The sequence below is a fragment of the Dasypus novemcinctus genome, chromosome 19 (assembly GCF_030445035.2).
Source record: "Dasypus novemcinctus isolate mDasNov1 chromosome 19, mDasNov1.1.hap2, whole genome shotgun sequence".
NCBI classification, from domain to species: Eukaryota; Metazoa; Chordata; class Mammalia; order Cingulata; family Dasypodidae; genus Dasypus; species Dasypus novemcinctus.
Genome location: NC_080691.1, coordinates 30,913,250 through 30,937,029, shown reverse-complemented (window position 1 = coordinate 30,937,029; position 23,780 = coordinate 30,913,250). Strand labels below are relative to the sequence as shown.

Sequence of the window (23,780 nt, the reverse complement as noted above, 5' to 3'; positions counted from 1 at the left end):
GTCCCATGCTTTGAACAGCCTGTTCACAGCGTACACTCAGTGTCAGCCAGACTTATTTTTGAAATGCACCTTTTCCGCTGCCTTGGAGCTGCAGCCTGTGGCATGGACAGGCAGGTGGACAAGGGGACACTAGGATGGGGAAGCCCACTGGCCTGTACACATGGGCCGCACACACATGTGCAGATGAATGGGCGCCAGTCTGCCCACCATGCAAAGAAAACGAAGGGGCAGTTTCTTCATCTTCCTTCCTGAGGCTAGGACATCCGAGAACCTCCAGAGGGCAGAGCTGGGTGCGCCTTTTGGCTTGATTTCAGGCCAGGTAGAACTTTGTAAGAACCCTTGCTGTGCAGAAATGGCACGCAGCTGCCAGGTTCAGAGGTGCGTTCCTGCCTGGGTGAGCTAAACAGGGAGGCCCGTTTCACAGACATCATAATCTCTGTCTCTGGCCTGTGGAATAATGTTTTGCTTTCCCCCCCCCCCCCAATTAAAACCTCTTCTAAAACCTTTTTCAGCTAATGAATTTGATTTCAAAGCTTAAGTGTCCTCGTGTTTGTCTGGTGGCCTCTGTAGATTCCCATGGATCACTTGAGAAATGGACTGATTTTACAAAGGAGTTAATTTAACCCTTCAAGGAGACGGTGTGCAATGCCCTGTGGAAGAATCGAAGTGTTGTAGTTAATAAAGCTTGTTCTGCTCCCTTTTCTTTGGCTTTGCTAAATATTTCTGTAACCCCTGTTCATCGGTTCAAATGGAAAAGTTGTAGCTCTAAAATAAGTTTTGAGAAACGGGATGAAAATGGACTTCAGGAAAGTCTGCAGAATTATCCACGTCTGTTACCTTCAGCTAATTTTTTTTTTTTTTTTTTGGAAGGACACTGACATTGTTTATTGAGTGGCAAGTGCAGGGGAGGTGGCTGGCTCTGGTGTGGACACGAGGTGGCAGCTCATGCCAAAGTGCTGGGGGCATCTGGCAGACAGGGCCAGGCCCCCACCTAAGGGAGGCGGCCCAAGCTGACCAGGACAGGAGCAGCCAAGGAGCTGGAGAAGCCACCACAGCTCCCGGGACCCTGGGCAAGGAGTGGCAGACGAACGTGGCCCAGGGGCCTGGGCAGCAGGGGACTGGGGTCTGAGCATCCTGGGGGACAGTGAGGGGATCGCATCTGTAGGGTGGAGACTGGTGGTGGCCGTCGAGTCCCAGCACCTGGGAGAAGAGCAGAGGAGTGGTCTGCGTCTGGCCGCCCTGACCAGCCCGGCTCGCGCCTAATGGCGCCACACCAGCCACCCGAGCGTGGCAAGCTGGTGCTCACGCCCCGGCCGTGCTCCCGGGAGCAGCTCTCGTCCTCACTGTGCCCAGTCTGGTCAAAGAAGTAGGGACGGGAGCCAAAGACCTGCCCGCTGAGGATGCGGCTGGCGCTAAGGCTCAGCTCATCGCTTGGCCTTGAACAGCGCCTGGGCAAAGCAGAGGTTCATACGGGTCAGGGGAAGAACTGCAGGCAGACAGGGCAGCAGGAGAGAAGCCAAAGGGCAGGCGCCCTAGGTGGCTCGGAGAGTACCTCGGAAGAGAAGGAAAAGAGGGTACACAAGGCAGCCCAGAGCAGCCAGCCAGGAACGCTGTCTGACAGCTGAGATGCTTGCACCCGTGCGGGAGCACCAGCCAGCGCTGGGCACAGACGCAGAAGGAGGTCCCGGCAGGAGGGGGAGAGGCGGCCGATGCCCCTTGGCTCAGCACAGGGCCACCGCAGGTGCCCAGCACCACCCTCTCCCCCTCCCCGGGATAGGGGGCCTCGCTCCCTTCCAGTAATCGGGATGGGGGTGCGCCTCTGCCTTCCCTCCTTGGGATTCCCGACGCTGCCCCCAACCCACGCCACTTGGCTCTCCAGCCGCAAGGCCACCGCAGGCAGCGGCTCCCCGCCTCCAGCTGTTGTGCCTCCTCCTGCCTTTAGCTAAGGATAACACTAATTTTATTTTAGGAGTGCAGTATTGGCATTCGTTACAGATTCTTCATTGGACTGCCTTGCTCTGCCCTAAAGATTTGGCTTATGTTGGTCTCTAAATTGGATTAAAATCTTACTGTCTGCCGGTCTTCCTTGGCGCATTAGTGGATTGGTAACAGGCATTCACAATTATGTTATCTGAGTTTGACCATATGGTGTGCCATATTATTTTGAAAATCCCATTTAATGTAATTCTAACATAGGGAATTTTAAAAATTAGATTTTCTTTCCCCAGGAATAAATTCTTATTTCAGTTTTCCATTTGTTGATAAGAATGGTTGGAGAAATTATGAAATAGATGGGTCGTTTAAGTGTTTGGCTTTATGAACACAAAAGGAAGGGATAAAAGAACACATTTAAACTGAAACTGATCAGAGAAATAATTTAGGAAACTGAAATTGTTTAAGTTCATTGAAAGAATGAAAACTGTCCAATTATACGTGGAGTGTAAGTGTGTGTGTGTGTATTGATAATGCAACATCAAATTAACTTTTCTAGAAAAGTAATGGAGTACCACTCCTTTTTAAAGCTATGACTTTTGTTCAAGAGTGCTTACTTAAGAAATATAGTTTGTCTTTGAAATTGAACAAATATATGTTAATACGATAGTAGTATCAGGCAAAAAAAAAAATGTTAGGCTAAGTGAAAGAAACCAGACACAAAGTACTGCATATTGTATAATTCCATTTATATAAAGTGCAAATATAAATCAAGTTATAAAGATGAAATTAGGGAAGTAGATGTGGCTCAACTTACAGAGCATCTGTCTACCATATAGGGGGTCCCGAGTTCAAACCCAGGGCCTCCTGACCCGTGTGGTAAGCTGGTCCACACACAGTGCTGCTGCGCACAAGGAGTGCCATGTCATGCAGGGGTGTCCCCCGCATAGGGGAGTCCCACGTGCAAGGAGTGTGCCCCTCAAGGAGAGCTGCTCCGCGCAAAAAAAAAGTGCAGCCTGCCCAGGAGTGGCACTGCACACACAGAGAGCTGACAGCTGACAGAGCAAGATGATGTAACAAAAAGAAACACAGATTCCCGGTGCCGCCAAGAATGCAAGCAGACACAGAAGACACACAGCAAATGGACACAAGAGAGCAGGCAACTGGGGTGGAGGGGGGGAAGGGGAGAGAAATAAATAAAATAAATCTTAAAAAAAAAAAAGATGAAATTAGATTAGTGGTTATGTAGCACTGGGGAAGGAAAGAGGAATTGAGAGGTAACTGTTAAGGGGTGTGGAGTTTTTCTCTTTTGGAGTAATGAAATTGTTCTAAAAAAATTTTTGTGGTGGGCGGCAGACTTGGCCCCATGGTTAGGGCATCTGTCTACCACATGGGAAGTCCCCGGTTCAAACCCCGGGCCTCCTTGACCCGTGTGGAGCTGGCCCATGCGCAGTGCTGATGTGCGCAAGGAGTGCCCTGCCACACAGGGGTGTCCCCTGCGTAGGGGAGCCCCACGCACAAGGAGTGCGCCCCGTAAGGAGAGCCGCCCAGCATGAAAGAAAGTGCAGCCTGCCCAGGAATGGTGCCACACACACAGAGAGCTGACACAACAAGATGAAGCAACAAGAAGAAACAAAGATTCCCGTGCCGCTGACAACAACAGAAGCAGACAAAGAAGACGCAGCAAATAGACACAGAGAACAGACAACTGGGATGGCGGGGGAAGGGGAGAGAAATAAATAAATAAATCTTAAAAAAAAATTTGTGGTGATGAATGCACAACATTGTGATTATACTAAAAGCCATTATAAACTTTGGATAGATTGTATGGTATGTGAGTATATCTCAATAAATACAGCTGCTTAAAAATAAATGTATGGGAATAGGCAGAAATAGCAGCTATGTACAGCAGGGAATCATAGAGATTGAGAGGTGATTTTTTGTCTGTTTTTTTTTGTGTGTGTATTTTATTATTATTACTGAAATAATGAAAATGCTCTAATAATGACTGAAGTGTTGAATGAACAACCCTGTGATTATACCAAATACCATTGATTGTACACTTTGGATGAACTGTATGCTTTATTAATATGACTCGATAAGGTTGACTTGTTTTTAAGAAGTAAAATAAAATAAATTTTTTAAAAAAGAATTATAGGCAATCTATAGAGATTTGAATTGGATTGGGTGCCACAGTAATCAATAGAAATTACCTGCTGGCTTCCAATGATAGAAAAGCTTTCAGTTTTATAGAACAATGTTGCTTTTTCTTGTTATATTTTTTTAAGACTTAAATGAAAGTATTCCTTATTTGTCTTTTTTTTTTTTTTAAGATTTATTTCTCTTCCCGCCTCCCCCCTCATTGTCTGCTCTCTCTGTCCATTTGCTGTGTGTTCTTCTAAGTCTGCTTGTCTTCTCTTTAGGCAACACTGGGAACCAATCTGGGACCTTCTGGAAGAGAGAGAGGTGCTCAGTCTCTCACACCACCTCAGCTCCCTGTTCTGCTGTGTCTCTTATTGTCTCTCCTCTGTGTCTCTTTTTGTTGCGTCATCTTGCTGCGCCAGCTCTCTGCTCGGACCAGCTTTGCCTCATGGGCCAGCACTCCTGTGTGAGGCAGCACTCCCGTACTGGCCAGCTCGCTGTGTGGGCCAGCTTGCTGTGTGGGCCAGCTCGCCTTCACCAGGAGGTCCCAGGAATCGAACCATGGACCTCCTATATAGTAGACAGGAGCCCAATTACTTGAGTCACACCTGCTTCCCTCCATTATTGGTTTTAAATTAGAATTCTGACAAAGAAGCATTTCTAAAAGTTTACTGATTTAAAAGACCAAATTAAGGTTAGCTAAGGCAATTCTTTGGAGATTACACAGTTGAAACAATTTTGTCATTAATAAAAGTTTATTATGACCTAATAATTAGTTGCACCAAGTTCAATAATACATTTTATTAAGGAGGAAAAGTCTTTATGTATTAATTCTTTAACATATTAGACAGTACTGTTGAAGGCATTGGTTGAACATACTCTTGTTTACTTGCAGGTAATTGCACCTTTATATGTGTCTATGCAAGGATCTCCTGATTTAGGCCTTAACAATTATCAATATAAAATGTATCCTCTGGGAGGACTACAGAATCTCTTGACTTCCTGTCCAAATGTTGTAGTTCATGATACTTAATAAAATTCTGGACTCTTTCTCTTCAAACAAGAGTGTGTCAAAGCTTCTGCAGGAGGTCTCAGAAAATGTCGTAGGGAGTGCAGCCTAGAAATGCTGAAAAAGGACCAGAGGAGCAGTCGCAGCTGTTTTAGGAGGAGCCAGTGTTGCCAAAATGCTTCTTTTAAACAAATGTAAGAAAAGTCCAGAATGGGCAAGACTGTAAAATGGAGGCTGCAGCAAGGGGGATTAGTGTCAATGCATCAACAAAAATGACAACCAGAGTTAGCAGAAGGAAATCTTCCTATTTTTATGTTTTCCACAGAGCTAATATTTTATGCAGATGATTAGCCAACACATAAGCAAGTGTTGACTCTGTATAATTCCTATGAGTTTGTCTTAAAGTTCAAAGTTTTGTGTACTACTCCAAATACGTATGTTGTAGTTGATGTAAAGTTTGGTGTTGTGTGGATATTGTGGTTTGTCATAGGGATATTCAATCCTTTCACGATGGGATAACAGACAAATTCCATATCCAAGTTTCTGAGCAAAGGAAGGTTTAGGAAAGAAAGAAGTTGTTGCTACTCTTCTTCCATCTGCAAAACAACAACAAAAGGAAGAAGAGGGAAAAAGAATAAAGGAGGGAAACGGACTTTGGCCCAGTGGTTAGGGCGTCTGTCTACCATATGGGAGGTCCGCGGTTCAAACCCCGGGCCTCCTTGACCTGTGTGGAGCTGGCCATGCGCAGTGCTGATGCACGCAAGGAGTGCAGTGCCACGCAAGGGTGTCCCCCGCGTGGGGGAGCCCCACGCGCAAGGAGTGCGCCCGTGAGGACAGCCGCCCAGCGTGAAAAGAAAGAGCAGCCTGCCCAGGAATGGCGCCGCCCACACTTCCCGTGCCGCTGACGACAACAGAAGCGGACAAAGAAACAAGACACAGCAAATAGACACCAAGAACAGACAACCAGGGGAGGGGGGGAAATTAAATAAATAAATAAATCTTTTAAAAAAAAAAAAAAAAAGAATAAAGGAACATTTAACAGAAAGGGTTTTTTTTGAGCAGTCATTTCAACCAGGAAACAGAACTGTCTCCTCAGGACCTAGTTTACTAACTGTCTTCCTGGGAGTGGTGTGCATTGCAGCCCTCATGCTGCCTACACTGGGGGATGTGGAATGGCTGGTACCTCTCTACCTCCATTTAACATGTGAATCAAAAATTAGTGGCTTCTCTCACTTGACATAGGTGTGCAATGGACACAACCAATCCAATGTCCACAGAGAAAATGTGAAATGGGTGTGGGAACGGTAGCCATGGGGGCTGCTGGGTGTGGGGAACGGGAGGAAGAGATGAGATGTGGAGGCGTTTTCGGGACGTGGAGTTGTCCTGGATAGTGCTTCACGGACAATTACGGGACACTGTAGATCCCCCCAGGGCCCACTGGATGGAACGTGAGAGAGTCTGGGCTATGATGTGGACCACTGACTATGGGGTGCAGTGATGCTCAGAGATGAACTTACCAAGTGCAATGGATGTATCACGATGATGGGAGAGAGTGTTGCTGTGGGGGGAGTGGGGGGCGGGGGCGGTGGGGTTGAATGGGACCACATATATTTTTTTAATGTAATTAAAAAATAATAATAATAAATAAATATTAAAAAAAAAATTAGTGGCTTCTGGGAAGTGGATGTGGCTCAAGCGATTGAGCTCCCACCATATGTGAAGTCCCAGGTTCAGTTCCCAGTGCCTCCTAAAGAAGATGAGCAAGACAGCAAACTGACACAATGGGCTGGCATGGCAAGTTGATGTAACAAGATGACACAACAAGAAACACAAGGAGGAAAACACAATGAGAGATGAACAACAAAGCAGAGAATGGAGATGGCTCAAGCTACTAGGTGCCTCCCTCCCACATGGAAGGTCCTGGGTTCAGTTGCTGATGCCTTCTTAAAAAAAAAAAGATGAGCACATAAAGAACAGACACAGGAAATGCAAACAACTAGGAGGTGGGGAGAAATAAATAAATCTTTAAAAAAAAATACATGCTGATCAGAAGACCTCTGTGGGTGACAAGTCTTTCATCCAGAAGGCTCATCTGGAGTCCCACATGGTGATCCACCCAGGTGAGAAGAATCTCAAGTATGATTACTGTGACAAGCTATTTATGCAGAGGCAGGATCTCAAACAGCATGTGTTCAACCACACATAAGAACATCAGATCAGGGAAACGGACTTTGGCCCAGTGGTTAGGGCGTCCGTCTACCACATGGGAGGTCCCCGGTTCAAGCCCCGGGCCTCCTTGACCCGTGTGGAGCTGGCCCATGCGCAGTGCTGATGCGCGCAAGGAGTGCTGTGCCACGCAGGGTGTCCCCCGCGTAGGGGAGCCCCACGCACAAGGAGAGCACCCGTAAGGAGAGCCGCCCAGCGCAAAGGAGGGAGCAGCCTGCCCAGGAACGGCGCCGCCCACACTTCCCGTGCCGCTGACGACAACAGAAGCGGACAAAGAAACAAGATGCAGCAAAAAGACACAGAAAACAGACAACCGGGGGAGGGGAGGGGAATTAAATAAATAAAAATAAATCTTTAAAAAAAAAAAAGAACATCAGATCAAGTGTCCCAAGTGTGAGAAACAGTTCTTAAAAACAAAACCCTTAAATTCTTACGAAGGAAAACGGGATTGTGTCTACGAAAAATGAACAAAGGGGAGGAGGCCATGTGACCAGAAAGCCATGAACCAAAGGGTTGCTGGCATCCAGAATGCCAGGAGGACACATACCTTCTAACCTCTGAAACTCTCAAGACACTTCCAGATGGGACGCTGTGACAGCGACTTACCTGACCTGCATGTCTAAGATTTCCATGCAGCTGCCCTGGCACTCAAAGTCACATTTTAAAGGATATCTCCAGGAATGCTAACCTCTCTGGAAGTGAAATACAATTTGGAAAACACTGGACCACAGATTGTTTTTTAAGTGACCGTGGAACATCCAAATTTACTGTAGGCCATTTTTTTTCTGACACATCTCCCCTGAAGCGAGAAAAATAGCCTTCCACGGGAAACTGGCTTCTTCCTTAGCCTGTGCAGAGCAGTGTGGGTAGAGGAGGAGAAGGCGGCCTCAGGCCACACCTGGGAATCAACTTCTGATGCTCCAGGGGAAGCAGTACCTTATAAAAGACCACCCTAGAAGGCCAGCCAACTCAAGGCCACCAGATGGCTGTTTAGGTAAATAAGTGGAGAGCTACAAAGAAGCAGTTCTCAAGACTGTCCATAACAAAGGAGACCTAGAGAAATAATGCAGAATGCTGCCGGGGAAGAGCGGGAGAGGGAAGGGGAAACTGACCTATGGCTCTATCAGCCTCTATAGCAGGAATCCTGGCAGCTTTATCATGGGGGATCAGGGCACAAGCGACTTTCAGCAAGGTTGTCGATTTGCTACATTGGCATAAGAAAGGATTCTGGACTTTTCCACAGCCACATCGCTAAAAGGATCGTGCTTTACATTTCTCTTACTGTACAATAAAGTCACTGGCATAGCAGACCATCTTCCACTGCACCTTTTTAGTAGTTAAGGAGCACACCAGGTGGTAGTGGCTATATTTTTTGTATGATTTGTCTGGGTAAATGAAGATATTTCATGTGCCAAACTATCAGTATCCCTAATATTTCCTGTTTAATGTTCCATGCTCATAATTTTTTATTTGTGCAATCTGCACATGCATATTGTCTCATTTGCTTAGTATAATACTTTTTGGAAAGACTGATTCTTGAATAGATGATGGAAATACAATTGCCCAGATGAGGTCTGGTTTATATTATTAGAAGGAAACTTTCTAAATGTGTTTACATTCTGTTTTATATCAATTAATCATTGAAACAAGAATTAAGGATTAGCTTTCTTTAAAAAAAACAAGTGTACAAAGGCTTAGCTAATCAAATATCATCCCACCTGCTACCTGAAAACCTGCAAAAGGCCACCTCCAGTTCATCAGCACAGGACAAGAGTTAGTAGACTCTGAGGGGAGGACGAAGACTGTAGGATTAACAGTGCTGTGTACTTAGCCCACGAGTTTCTCTCTGCACATAAATAAGGAAAATAAACTATTTTGGATAGAAAATGCACAGATAACTGGTTATCCACTACAATAGTTTTTTATATAAAATGGTTGCTTATTTCCTTCCATCCAGTAGTCAAAACAGACTAAATAGAAAGGGTAAAAGCACTTATAGAAAAAGTATCCTAATGAAAACACTTAAACAGATTGAGAAAAGAAAGCCTGTTTCCTAGTTTCCTGTGCTATGTGGGGAGGGGAGTGTCAGCTTTAGAGGTCTATACCTCATTTGCATGATATTCTGGGAGATGAGTTTATACCTGAGTCAAACAAGTAAATCAGATTTATTTTGGGGGGGAAAAAAAGTCTAAAGGCTGTATGGCTTCTACATTTTCCTTGACTTGGTGAAATATTAAGTCTAGACCATGACAAATTTGGTATACATATTGTTATCCCCGGAGAAATAATTTTAAAACAATTACAATCTCACTTTTTTAAAAAATGGAAACCTTAGTAGTTCGATATCTAGAAGATATGAATAATGGAACTAAAAATGTCCACATACAGGTTTTTGTGTGAGCAAAAATACTCTTTTCTCCCAAGAGTGGAAATGCTGGGTTTGACGGTAAGCATGTCCCTCTCTCTCCTAGCCCGCCCTCCACACCATCGCACCTCCCGCCCTGGCAGGTTCTAGGTGGTGCCTACTCATTAGTACTGAGCTCTTCTCCACAGTCCCCCTGGGGAAAGGGCAGGTGAACTCGGTGACACTGACACCAAAGCTTCCACTTGAGGCAGGCACTGTGCCACTAGGATGGCGTTGGCAGGAGGGAGCGCACAGGACATGAGAACAGAAGGGCCGTGGGGCAGAGGATCATGTCGGCCAGTGTAAGGACTCTGGATTTCACTGTGAGTGAGCTGGAGCATGGACTGGGGAACCCGCAGCAAAAAGTAAAGGGGAGCATGACCTGACTTGGCTTTTAACAGGATCGTTGTGGCTGCTGGATGAGAATAGACTTAGGACAAGCAGGGCAGCAGCGAGACCAGTAGGAGCTATCCCAGGGATCAGGTGAGAGGCCAGGGGGCTTGGACAGATGGGGGCCAGTGGAGGCGTGCAAGGTAGGCAGGTTTGGGGTACGTTTGAAGGAACTGATGCTGGACACAATGTGGATAATGAGTGTGAGAAAGGGGAAGAGGAGTCAGTGGAGTTGGCAATCTAGGCCAGAGAAGGATTTTGGCATCATCCATGTGTATTTTATTTTTAAAACCATGGACACAGATTCCTGATGGGAAATGGACAGAATGAGATTGACAAACAAAAAAATCCATCAGACTTTCATGCCAATGTGCTGGAGGTACAGTTAATGTTGGGGTTTAAGATATATTTAGGGGATTTGAATCTCTGGACTGACAATGTGATAGCCAGATCCTGAGCCTCAACAGACTCCAGCACCTACAATCTGATTTATTGGACTTACCACACTCAGCTAAGATGGAGTTGAAGAAGGACAACCACCACACCATGGAGCCTAGAGTGATTACAACTGAAAATGGGAGGATTGCATCCAGCATCCAGGTGGAATCTGACCCTCCTCTTGACATAGAGGTGCAATGGACACAACCAATCCAATGTCCACATAGAAGAGGTGGCATTGGAATGGGAAAAGTGGACATGGTGGACGAAGGGTATGGGGAAAGGCAGGAAGAGATGAGAGGTGGAGGTGTCTTTGGGACATGGAGCTGCCCTGGATGGTACTTCAGAGGCAATCACCGGACATTGTAAATCCTCACAGAGCCCACTGGATGGAATGGAGGAGAGTATGGGCTATGATGTGAACCAATGTATATGAGGTGCAGAGGTGCCCAAAGATGTACTTACCAAATCCAATGGATGTGTCATGATGATGGGAACGAGTGTTGTTGGGGGGGGGGAGAGGGGGGGTGGGGGGATGGGGTTGAATGGGACCTCACATATATATTTTTAATGTAATATTATTACAAAGTCAATAAAAAATAAAAAAATTTTTAAAAAAATCCATCAATGAGACTTCATCGAAATTTAAAACTTTTGATCTGTGAAATACTGTGAATAGGATCAAAAGACAAACTACATTAATATGAGCGTCTAAGGTTCCCACCAGAATTGCAAGAAAAAAGAGTCCTCGCACTTTCTGTCTGACTGTGGCCTCCAAGAACGAATGGGGGGAAACGGATGTGGCTCAACCAAATGGGCTCCTGTCTACCATATTGGAGGCCCAGGGTTCGATGTTTAGGGCCTCCTGGTGAGGGCAAATTGGCCCACGTGGAGTGCTGGCCCACGCGGGGATGCCGCCCCATGCAGGAGTGCCCCCCTGCATGGGAATGCCACCTAGTGCTGGAAAGCCACCCTGCGCAGGAGTGCTGGCCGTTGCTGAGAGCTGGCACAGCAAGATGATGCAACAAGAGACACAGATGAGAAAAAAATAAGAAGACAGAGCAGAACAGGGAGCTGAGGTGGTGCAAGAGAGTAATCACCTCTGTCCCACTTCAGAAGGTCCCATGACTGGTTCCTGGAGCCGCCTAATGGGAATACAAGCAGACACAGAAGAACACACAGCAAATGGACACAGAGAGTAGACAACAGGGGGAATGGGGAAAATGGGGGGAAGGGGGAGAGAAATAAAATAAATCTTAAAAAAAAAAAGATCACCTTTAAAAAAAAAATCGCCTTTTAAAAAAAAAGAACAAATGGGGCAAGTGCAGGAAGTAATAAAAACTCTGGGGCAGGGCGGAGGGGAAATAATTTTTGCAACCCAGAAATAACACTGTAAACAGTGAAGACTCTGTTTTACTCCACAAAAGAATCCTAAAATTTGAGTTTATATGAAGAAAAAAACAGGAAATAAGCACATGCAAAGAAGATCTTTGACATCATTAGGATCAGAGAAATGTAAATTAAGAACCTGATCAGTTATCAGTACACACCTAATAGAACATCTAATATAAAAATAGTAACAATACCAGATCCTGGTGGAGGGAAGGTAAAATGGTACAGGCACTCTGGAAAGTAATTGACAGTTTCTTTAAAAACTAAACATACAACCCAGTAATTGCACTCCTGCACTTTCTAAAGGAAATGAAATGAAAATGTATGTACACACACAAAAGTCAGTTATTTGAAAAGATCAGTGAAACTGATAAACCTCTAGCCAAGCTAATCCTGTAAAAAGAGAGAGAACCCAAATTAATTTAAAGATTTTTTTTTATTTATTCCTCTCCCCTTCCCCCTTCCGCCCATCTCCCCAACGTCTGCTCTCTGTGTCCATTCGCTGTGTGTTCTGTGTCTTTTTTTTTTTTTTAAGATTGATTTATTTATTTAATTCCCCCCCTCCCCCGGTTGTCTGTTCTCTGTGTCTATTTGCTGCGTCTCATTTCTTTGTCCGCTTCTGTTGTCGTCAGCGGCACGGGAAGTGTGGGCCGGGCCATTCCTGGGCAGGCTGCACTTTCGCACTGGGTGGTTCTCCTTGTTCTGTGTCTTTTTGTTGCATCATCTTGTTGCATCAGCTCTCCATGTGTGCAGTGCCACTCCTGGGCAGGCTGCGCTTTTCTCTCGCAGGGTGGCTCTCCTTGCAAGGCGCACTCCTTGCAAGTGGGGTTCCCCGACATGGGGGACACCCCTGCATGGCACGGCACTCTTGGCGCACATCAGCACTGTGCGTGAGCCAGCTCACCACGTGGATCAGGAGGCCCTGGGTTTGAACCATGGACCTCCCATATGGTGGGAGGACACTCTTATCAGTTGAGCTAAATCTGCTTCCCATCAAATTACCAATACCAGAAATGAAAAGGGTTAGCACTACTGATCCAGTGAACATGAAAAGGGTAATAAAGAGATACTACTGTCATATAGTTTAATATGAAATGATGTGAACACAGTTTTGAGGCCCTGGCTAGAAGATCTGTCAGTTCCCCTTCTTGAGCAACTGATTAAGTCCATATCCCACTCATTCTCCCTATAGGTTCTCACACCCTAGGGCTACTACGCACCCACCCTCATCACCCAGGGGCCAAATAGCAGCGACAGCCTGTATGCCCCAGAGTGCATGGAATTATTCCAAATTAGTCAATCCACCAGGGATCCCCTGAAACCTAGCTAACCCCACTTCGTTTGCCCTATTAAGCTGCCTCCTCCAGCTCCAGCTTGCTGTTACCCTCTCCCTGGGTGCACCCACTCCGTGACCCTGCAGGCAGCCTGCTCTCATTTGCAGCTCTAAGTAGCGAAGACTGCTATCTTTCATCTATCCGAGGGCTTTGTGTTAAGTCCTGCCATCCGAAGAACCTAGACCTAACATACTATAATTATATAATATAATTATAACTATGTAATTTATATCATTGTATAATTATATCCTCTTACATAATTATAATTATGTGATTTATATAAAATTATAATAATTACACATTATAAAACAACTATGAACAACTCTATGTCCACAAGTTTGGAAACTAAGATGAAATTAATCCATTCTCTGAAAACACAAACTATCAAAGCTTACACAAGGAGAAACACATAACCTGAATAGACCTATATCCATTAAAGAAATCAAATCAACACTGTGTTCAAATAAGAGGATTTCAGAGCAGAGCAAGAAAAAGATCTGACCACTAGATGGCAGCAATAAACAAGCTATTTACAGGGGCAGACCAGGGCCTTAGAGGGGTGGAAATCCCTCACAGCAGGAGACCTTCAGGAGGTTCCAGGGAGTCTTCAAAAGGGAGAGAAGGAAAGGAAAAACTCCCTAGTGAGAGGGGATATGGGATTGGGGCTGCTTAGGTATGTAGGCAATGACAGAGTCAACACACAGGCAATCTCTGGGTCAGAAAATTCCAAAGGACGGAAGTGGCTGGGAGCCTTGAAGCGCAGGGTTCTTATCTTATCAGCGGCTCACAGATGCTGGGTGCGTTTTCAGGGGGTATGCAAAGCAGATCAGCTCCAAAGACTAAGAGCTGTTTATTTGGGCTATGTTTAAAAGCAATTGGAAGGATAAGAATTTGAGTTTGGCACCAGGCTTTTGGGCTAACTAATAGATTCAGGCTGCTACGAAAAAGTAAATATACAGGGTCTTTACACAGAGGCCATCTTTGGCTCATTTATGTAATAATCAATAATAAATAACCTTCCAAAAACGAAAGCACCAGGACCACATGATCTCTCTGGTGTATTCTACCAAAAATATATGTAGAATGCAAGGGACCCCAAATAGCCAAAACAATCTTGAAAAAACAGAACAAAGTTGGAGGACTCACCCCTCCTGATTTCAAAACTTATTACAAAGCTTCAGTAATTAAAACAGGGTGGTACTGGTGTAAGGATAGACACACAGAACAATGGAAAGAGATTGAGAGTTCAGAGGTAAATCCACACGTCTATGACCAATTGATTTTTGACAAGTCTGCCAAGCCCATTCAATGGGGAAACAAATGCTGCTGGGACAACTGGAAATTCACATGAAAAAGAATGAATGTGGCTCTCTCCCTCTTTCCATATATAAACATTGACTCAAAATGGATCAAAGACCTAAATATAAGAACTCTTATCAGATATTTTTCCAGGACCTCATTGTATGCAATGGATTTTTAGATTTTACATCAAAAAACCCATGCCACAAAAGAAAAAAAGAGACAAAATGGACTTCATCAAAATTAAAAACTTTCGTACATCAAAAGACATTATCAAGGGAAGTGGACTTGGCCCAGTGGATAGGGCGTCCATCTACTCAACCTTAAAAAGAAGTGAAATGCTGGTACATGCTACAACATGGGTGAACCTTGAAGACATAATGTTGTGTGACATAAGCCAGACACAAAAGGAAAATATTGTATGAATTCTCCTATATGAAATATACTTAGAATAAGCAAATTTATATAAACAGAAAGCAGAATAGTGCAGGAGTGGAAGTGGGGGAATGGGGAGTTAATTGCTAAATGGTTTAGGATGATGAAAATAGTATGGAAATAGTAGTGAAAGTTTCATAGTATTGTCAATGTATTTAATGTCAAAAAATTGTCCACTTAAAAAGGTTAAAATGATTTTTATGTTGTGTACATTTTAATACCATTAAAATTTAATTAAATATTTTTATTGTATGTAATAAATTACAATTCTCCATAATCTCTGCCAGAAAATAACAGTAGAGGGATCACATCCTAACTCATTCTATGTGGCTGGCATTACCCTACTACCAAAAGCAGATAAAAACATTACAAAAAATGAAACTGCAGAATTCATCAACAAAATATAAGCATATCAAATCCAACAACATATAAGAATGCATTATACACAACAAAGTAGGATTTATTCCAGGTATACGAGGCTGGTTCAATATTCAAAAATAAATTAGTGTAATCGACCACTCAACAGGCTAAAGAAGAAAAGTTCTATGATAGTATCAGTTGATACAGATGAAGCATTTGACAAAATCCAACACACATACATGATAAAAACTCTCAGCAGACTAGAACTATAGGGGAACTTCCTCAGCTTGGTAAATAACATTTACCAAAAAACTACAGTTACTTTCATACTTAATCATGAGAAAATGGGCGCTATCCTTCTACAATCAACAAAGCATAGATCTTCTCTTATCACTCCTGTTTAACATCCTACTGAACTATTATTTATTAATAGTTCAGTAAGACAAGAAAAGGAAATAAAAACTATATAAATTTGGAATGAAGAAATAAAACTGTCTTTAATCACAGGTGACATGATTATTTACATAGAAAATCTCAAAGCATTGACCAAGAAAACAAAAACCTGCATCTAATAAAAGAGTACAGAAATGCTGTAGGTTCAAGATCCTACATACCAATAATGAAATTTTGGATTTTGAAATTTAAAACATAATACCAGAAGCAGACTTGGCCCAATGGATAGGGTGTCCGCCTACCACATGGGAGGTCCGCAGTTCAAACCCCGGGCCTCCTTGACCCGTGTGGAGCTGGCCCATGCGCAGTGCTGATGCACCCAAGGAGTGCCGTGCCACGCAGGGGTGTCCCCTGCATAGGGGAGCCCCACGCGCAAGGAGTGCGCCCCGTAAGGAGAGCCGCCCAGCACGAAAGAAAGTGCAGCCTGCCCAAGAATGGCACCGCCCACACAGAGAGCTGACACAACAACAAGATGACACAACAAAAAAAGAAACACAGAGTCCCATGCCGCTGATAAGGATAGAAGCGGTCACAGAAGAAACACAGCGAATGGACACAGAGAGCAGACAACTGGGGGCGGGGGGAAGGGGAGAGAAATAAATAAAAAATAAATCTTAAAAAAATAATAATAATAATACCATTTACAATAGTACCAAAAAATGCTTAGCTATAAATCTAACAAAATATCTATAGAATCTATATATGGAAAACTAAAAAATTCTAATAAAAGAAATTAAAGAAGAACTTAATTAATGTAGAGACTTTCCATATTCATATATTAAAACACTCAATATTGTAAGAGGTCACTTTTGACTAATTTGACCTATAGTTTCAATGCAATCCCAGCAAGCTATTTTGTAGCTATAAATACATTGTTCTAAAATTTATATGAAAAGGCAAAAGACCTAGAGAGGCAACACAATACTGAAGAAGAAAAAATTTTGAGAATTGACCCTACCCAACTTCAAGTCTTACTATAAGTAGCTATAGCTATAATCAGGACAGCATGGTATTGTTGAAAAAAACAAACAAACAAACAGTTACATAAATTAATGGAACAAAATAGAGAGCCCAGCACTAGACCTACATGTACGGTCAACTGATCTTTGACAAAGCAAAAGAAATTCGATGGACTAAGAATAGTCTTTCAACAAATGACATGAAACACACTGAACAACTGAATGGCCATACACATACACACATACACACACACAAAGTATCTATACACAGACCTTACACCTTTCACAAAATCAATTCTAATAGATTAAATGGATACTTAAAAAGTGTGATGTATGTGTGTCCCCCAAACCGTCCTCTGCTCTTCAAAAAGAGCTTGAGAGGGCTGGATGTGGCGGGAGCAGCTGGGCATCCCGGGTAGGTCCCCGGGTTTAGTTTGCAGTGCCTCCTAAAGAAGAGGAAAGGACAAAATGAGAAGAAAGATGAGGGAGCCGTCTGGGAGGTGGGGGAAGATTCAACATAATAGATATGTTACTAAAAAACAGAAGTCTTTGAGAGAGCTGTCCTCCCTCCATAAAAATCCCGTTTAAGGACTTGTATGTAAGTCTCCTCCTTCTTTCTGACGGGAATAATGGGGAGGGGGACAGTGTTCTAGAAATAAGAATGGAAAGAGGAACGACCCAATGTAAGTGGTGGGGGCCCCTTGGTGATGGGATTATGGATTGTTTTTTTCCTCCGTTTTGTACTTCTGCACTTTCTAAATTTTCTACCATGGAAAGGGATTTCTTATATAATCAAGAGCAAAAACAAGCAATAAATCTAAAAACAAAATCTAAAAAATCTAAAAACAAAACGAAGTATGCTTTGGCTCTTAAAAAATAAAGAGCTCAGTCAGTCCCAGGCCCCAGAACCCTCTCCCCCGGGCAGCAAGCCCCTCCTGACCGCAGGGGCAGACCCCACTCCGTGCCGCAAGGGCTCGGGGCTCCCTCTCCACTGCAGCAGGAAACGGGGAATGGAGAAGGTCAGCTCCAGGACACTTTGGGAAATGACCGGGTCGAGTTTCTGTGTGGAAGTCCCACTTTCTGGCAGCTTAAGCCAGAAGAGAAACTACCACAACTGCCAACTCAGTTTCGGTTTCGGTTTCCGTTTCCCCAGCGTCAGGCTGGCGGGGAGGACCGAGCGGGAGGGCTGGCGACAGAGCTGAAGGCAGCGCGGCCGCGAGAAGGGACGTGCCGCCGGGAACTGCCGCCTGCGCACCCTACGATGGGCCAGTGCGTCTCTGCCCGCTCCAAGTCTTCTTCCGCTTCTCCGGTTTCGCCTGCTAGAAAATTCCCCCTTCAAAGGGACGAGCACAAAGCCGAGCGGATTTCTCCCAAGGAGCTGCTAGGGCCTGCAGAGACGGATCCCACCCAGGACCTGTACGAGACCCCAGCGGATAGGCTGGACGCTTTCGTGGAGCAGAACCTGCAGCCCGACCGGGAATGGAAGGAGGAAATGCAGGACGCCCAGCGGAGGATCGAGCGCTTCTTACGGGAACAGTGCTTCCACGATGAGCTGATTCTGGACCAAGAAATCAGAGTGCTAAAGGTGGTGAAGGTCAGCACCCAGGGGCCGCAGGGTTCGAATCCCAGCCCTTTCTCTTCGGCGCTGTGTGACTTGGAGGCGGGGGGGCGGGATTGTTCACTTAACTCTCCAAGCCTCCGTCTCCTCGTCTTTAACACTGTTCTCTTAGTAGGACTAAATGGGATAAAGCGTGCAAAGGTGCTTTTAAACAGAAAATTGTTCCACAGTCTGGAGGACGGTGGTGATTATCAGTTTCACCATCATCATTATTATTAGTTGGGATCCAGCTCTCTGAGTCCCCAAGGAGTCATGCAGAATAGGAATAGCAGGTCCCTATATGATTTAGGGTTTTTTTTTAGATTTGTTTTTTTATTCACATCCCTCCTCACTGTTTGCGCTTGCTGTGTCCATTCGCTGTGTGCTCATCTTCTCTTTAGGAGGCACTGGGAACTGAACCTGGGACCTCCCATGTGGGAGAGTGGCACTCAATCACTTGAGCCACCTAGGCTCCCTGCTTTGTTTTGTTTCTCATTGTGTTTCCTCTTTGTGTCTCCTAGTGTGTCATCTTGCGTCATCATGCTGCATCAGCTTGCCATACCAGCCTGCTGTCTTGCTTATCTTCCACAGGAGGTACCAGGAACCAAACAAGAGACCTCTCGTGATAGGCAGGAACCCAATCACTTGAGCCACATCTGCTTCCCTGATTTATGTTTTTTTGTTTCCTGTTTAAGAAACCCTGCTCCACCCCCAATGTCATAAAGATAATCTCCTATATTTTTCTTCTAAAAGTTTCTTTTAGAAACTACCTAGCAATTGTTTAATAATATAGTGTACTTTATGGGCAACCTGGGTTTTTAGGGGCTGACATGGTATTCAATAGCTATATATAGCATGGTTTCTACTGAGAAAGTACTAAATTGGAATTCAGTTTTTAACATCATGCTTAAATGAAAAGTTACTTGACCACAGTCTTGATTTTGTTCATTTTGCCAAAATGGAAAACATCTAACATTAACTTAAGTAAATCAGGCCGTGCAGGGTAGTAATGGCTGCTGGAGGTAAGACTGAAAGGGAAGGAAACACAGCCTTACAGAATCTTAAAAAGAGAAGAAGCCAAAAAGGAGGGAGATGTCAGCAAGCTGTGAGCTTCAAAACAAAAATCCAAGAAATTTAAGTTGCAATAGTTGTCTAAAAAGATATAACTTTACCCTTCTAGACTCTGACTCCCCCATATATCCGAATTTTACAAAGCATTTTCCTATAGGGCATTTTCCCAACAACCTTTTCTCTCTGGCCTAGAGCTACATCATCTTTTCTTTCTGAGTCTGAAACCAAAAAAGGTCATCAGGATCAGAACTACAACTGGGATGCATATTTTCTCAAGGATGAGTTTGAAAGTGTTCCAATATTTTACCATATGTTCCAAATAAGCTCTTCCATTGACTCAAATATACTGTTTGTTTCAATGGAGACATGCCATGTACGTTAATATAAATATTGATATCTTGAAATCTCATTCCCACCTTGACAGGTTGCTTTCGTAATGATTTCTATTTCCGGAAGAAGCTGAAACACCCCTAATTTAACTATTCCAACTATTTTGAGCAGAATAAAGAAAGGCATAGAGCCAAGCGTTTATGGAGTTAAAGACCTGACTTGGACAAACACTGATAAACAATAGCAATGAGGGAACATCAAGATTTGGCTTCTGTATTATGAAGTGCGAGGTACATTACGTATATTACACATAATTCAACATTTATTTTCTCTCTGCATTTCTCAACCTCATCAAGCACTAGACTTTCTTAGCTGAAACCTCTTTTCCTGGTTTTGTCCATCCATACTAGGATGCAAGTGCTGTTGGTTGTCGTTTTGGTTTGGTTTTAAGTTGAATGTGCTGATTCCATTTGATTTCCTTCAGTGAGTACCCTGGAGAATATTTTGGGACCAGGACTAACTTTTGCCAGGACATCTCCCGCTGGTCTTAACCTCTGCCACCATCTAACACCCACACTCTTCCTTTTTCTTTAAAAAAAAAACAAAACAAAAAAACAAGAACAAAAACAGGGCTCTTAATGTCTTCAAGGAGCCCAAAGCTTACAGGAATGTAAAGTCCAAATTGCTTCCTGGCGTTTTTAATTACATAAGTAATACTTTTAGCCATAAAATATAAGACATTACAGAAAATTACCAAATGAATAATCTTACTATTCACAAATAAGCACTATTAACTTTTGGTGTACTAAATGTTATTTATAAATAACTACAAAGCATTTTCTTTCATATTTAATTGTAAATACATTTATTTTAAAGTGAATTGGACTTCTGGTATGGGCCAAGATGGAGCAAATCCCCTACAACCTATCTCACAGATTCCAATTAAAGCTCTGCATAAAGGACAAAAAGCAAGTAAACACCAGCAGGCAGATGGGGATTGCATTTAAAACTTAAATAACGGGGCGCATATATAGCTCATGTAGCTCCCGCTTCCCATGTATGAGGTCCTGGGTTTGATTCTTGGTACCTCCTAAAAAACAAACAAATGACAAAAAACAACTCTCATTGTGGAGCAGATGTAGCTCAGTGGTTGAGTGCCTGCTTCCCATGTACGAGGTCCTCAGTTCAATACCTGGTACCCCTAAAAAAAAAAAAAAAATTAAATAACAACCTGAAACAAGGTTGATAATGATGATCATGGGTGGCTCTCCAGGGCATGATTCTGAGTGAAAAAAACAAAAACAAAACACAATTTCAAAAGATCACTTTGCTATATGATACCATTTACGTGACATTGTTGAATCGGCAAAATTACAGGGTTGGAGAATAGATAGGTAGTTTCCAGGGTGTAGGGAAGTGGGTGAAGAAGAGCATGATGCAGAACACTGTGCCAAGAGAACTTGATTGCGGGGGTAGTTTAAAGAATCTACACACAATAAAATGCCATAAAACTATACACATACCCTGGATCAATGTTGATCTGGCTTCAAGACAATTCTGCTTTATTTATTGGGGGGGAGGGTGTGGGAAGGGCTGGGTGAAGGCTACGACAGATCTCTCTACTTTCTTTACAACTTACTGTGAGCCTATAATTATTTCAAAATTCTTTTTTTAAGTGTGCACACTCATACATGCATATACTCATACAAAATATGTGTATAAAATACACAAAAATAGGAGCTGTTCAGTAGAACTTGCTACAATCGTGGAAGTGTTCTCTAAAGGTGTTGTCCGGCCATCGAGCATTTGAAATGACTGAGGAACTGAATTTTTTTGTTTCATTACATTTGAATTAATTTAAATTTAAGTAGCCATATATGGCCCTTGGCTGCCATTTTAGATAGCGAAGGTCTTGGGGTCAAACATTTAAGGAATGATAAATAAGAAACTGGTAACTGTGGTTGCCTCTCTAGAGAGAGGTTTACTGGCTGGGGTGAGATGGAGTTTTATACTCGTTTATATCCTTTGAATTGTTTGGCAGGCATTTCTTTTTTCTAATCAGTGAAAAACCCGCAGTAACACCTGCAGCAAAGGCCACTGTGAATGATGGATACCAAGGGCTCCCTTGGGACCTGTGTCAACATCCCAACTGGAGTGCCTTAAGACATCAGGTCTCAGGGGAGGTGAAACTCAGTGTTGTCATCCTTCACAGGGCGGCTCCTCGGGCAAGGGGACGACGTTGAACCACAGCTCCGACGTGGACCTAGTCTTGTTTCTGAACTTCTTCAGCTTCCACCACCAGGCACTGCTCCGAGGAAACATCATCGAAGTCATCAGTGACAAACTGTCTCACTACAGTGGGAGCCTGGCCTACGATATCACCTTGGCCAAGCCCAAAAAGGTGGTCGGCTCGCCTCGCTCCGTGTGCATCTGTGTCCAGTCCAGAAAGAGCAGTGAAGTCATTCAGGTGGATGTGCTCCCGGCTTTCGATGCTCTAGGTAAGCACAGTGACAGGTCAGGTCTAGAGAACCCAGTCGGGGCCCCTTCACCACCCCAGCCTCGGGGAAAACTGATGGGGAGACAGTAGAGTTTGCTCTTTATTGTGGGTTTGGGGCTGGAACTCTACCCTGAAGATAAGGTCCTCCTAGAAATGCCATGTGTTGTCCTGTCCCACTGTCTCATGGGGAAAGGGAACTTCTCCCAAAGAATGGCTTCCCACCCATTCTGAGGAGGAGACTTGTTTCTCACCCTGTGGGAAACAGCAGGTCCAGCGAACACTTCAGGGTTTTTAGAATCAGACAGAAGTGGACTGAAATAATTTGTATAACAAGGCTCTCACCTCGAAAATACCACACTGAGCGAAAGAAGCCAGATACAAAATGTCACGTATTGTAGGATTCCATTTATATGAAATACCCAGAATGGGTAAATCCAGAAAGCAAATTAATGGCTGCTGGGGGCTGGGAGGAAGGGGGAATGGGGATTGACTGCTTAACGGGTACTGGGTTTTCCTTTGGAGTGATGAAAATGTTCTGGAACTCAATATAGGTGGTCATTGCCCAACAATATGAATGCACTAAATGCCACTGAGTTGTACACTTTAAAATGGCTACTTTATTTTATGTGAAATTTCCTCTCAATTAAAAAAAAACAGGGCTCGTAATGTCTTCAAATTTTGGCTCTAAGACTTCCCTTAGGCAAGCTATTTAACCTCTTCAAGACTCAGTGTACCAACCTGTTAAAGAGGATAATAATATAAGGTTGAACCTTAGAAAATTGATGATACTTGACCATGTTTGACATGCAATAATGGCAGTTTCCTATGGTCCCATTTAACGTTCCCTACTTCCTGGAGCTGTTCTGAGGATTCCATGAGCTTAGCCCAGTGCCTGACATACAGTAAGACTTTGGTCAATGTGAGTGATTTGAAATCTGTCTGACTTTTGGGTATGTTACCAAGTCATCTAGGCCTCCACTTACTTAGCTGTAAAATGGGAAGAATAATACTGCTGCGGTGAGAACACATGCACAGTAGTCCGTTTCTCTATCTTCCCCACCTCAAAGCATAGTTTTTCCTGACCAGCTATTTTTCTCCTCCCAGGAAACTTTTCCCCAAACTTGAAACCATCACCAGAAATTTATGAAAACTTAATAATCAGCAACGGCAATCCAGGGGAGTTCTCGCCAAGCTTCACGGAGTTGCAGAGGCACTTCGTGAAATACCGCCCGGCTAAGCTGAAGGGCCTCCTGCGGCTGGTGAAGCACTGGTACCTGAAGGTGAGGGAGGGGATGGGCCAGGCTGGCAGCGGGGGCACAAGGGGGAAGGAGGGCACATCACAGCCTTTCCTAAGTACAAAAAATAAATAAAAACAACCTAATTGTCCAAGAATGGGGGCAGGTTAAAAAGTGTAAGTGAGGGAAGCAGATTTTGCTCAACTGATAGAGCATCTCACTGCTATACGGGAGGACCAGGGTTCAAACCCAGGGCCTCCTGACCCATGTGGTGCGC

General features: G+C 43.9%; 1 protein-coding gene and 1 pseudogene across 1 annotated transcript in view; both read left to right on the top strand.

The window, feature by feature from the left end:
• The first annotated feature begins 5,341 nt into the window (after positions 1 to 5,341).
• Positions 5,342 to 6,325, top strand: LOC131274442 (motile sperm domain-containing protein 1 pseudogene; annotated as a pseudogene).
• Positions 6,326 to 17,937: 11,612 nt separating this feature from the next.
• OASL (2'-5'-oligoadenylate synthetase like) overlaps positions 17,938 to 23,780 on the top strand; it is a 37,051-nt gene continuing 31,208 nt past the window's right edge. Inside the window, exons 1-3 of the mRNA XM_058281001.2 lie at positions 17,938 to 18,367; positions 21,984 to 22,269; positions 23,373 to 23,548. Of these exons, the coding sequence (XP_058136984.1) occupies positions 18,035 to 18,367; positions 21,984 to 22,269; positions 23,373 to 23,548 (795 nt within the window). The 5' untranslated portion in view covers positions 17,938 to 18,034. The remainder of the gene's footprint in view (positions 18,368 to 21,983; positions 22,270 to 23,372; positions 23,549 to 23,780) is intronic.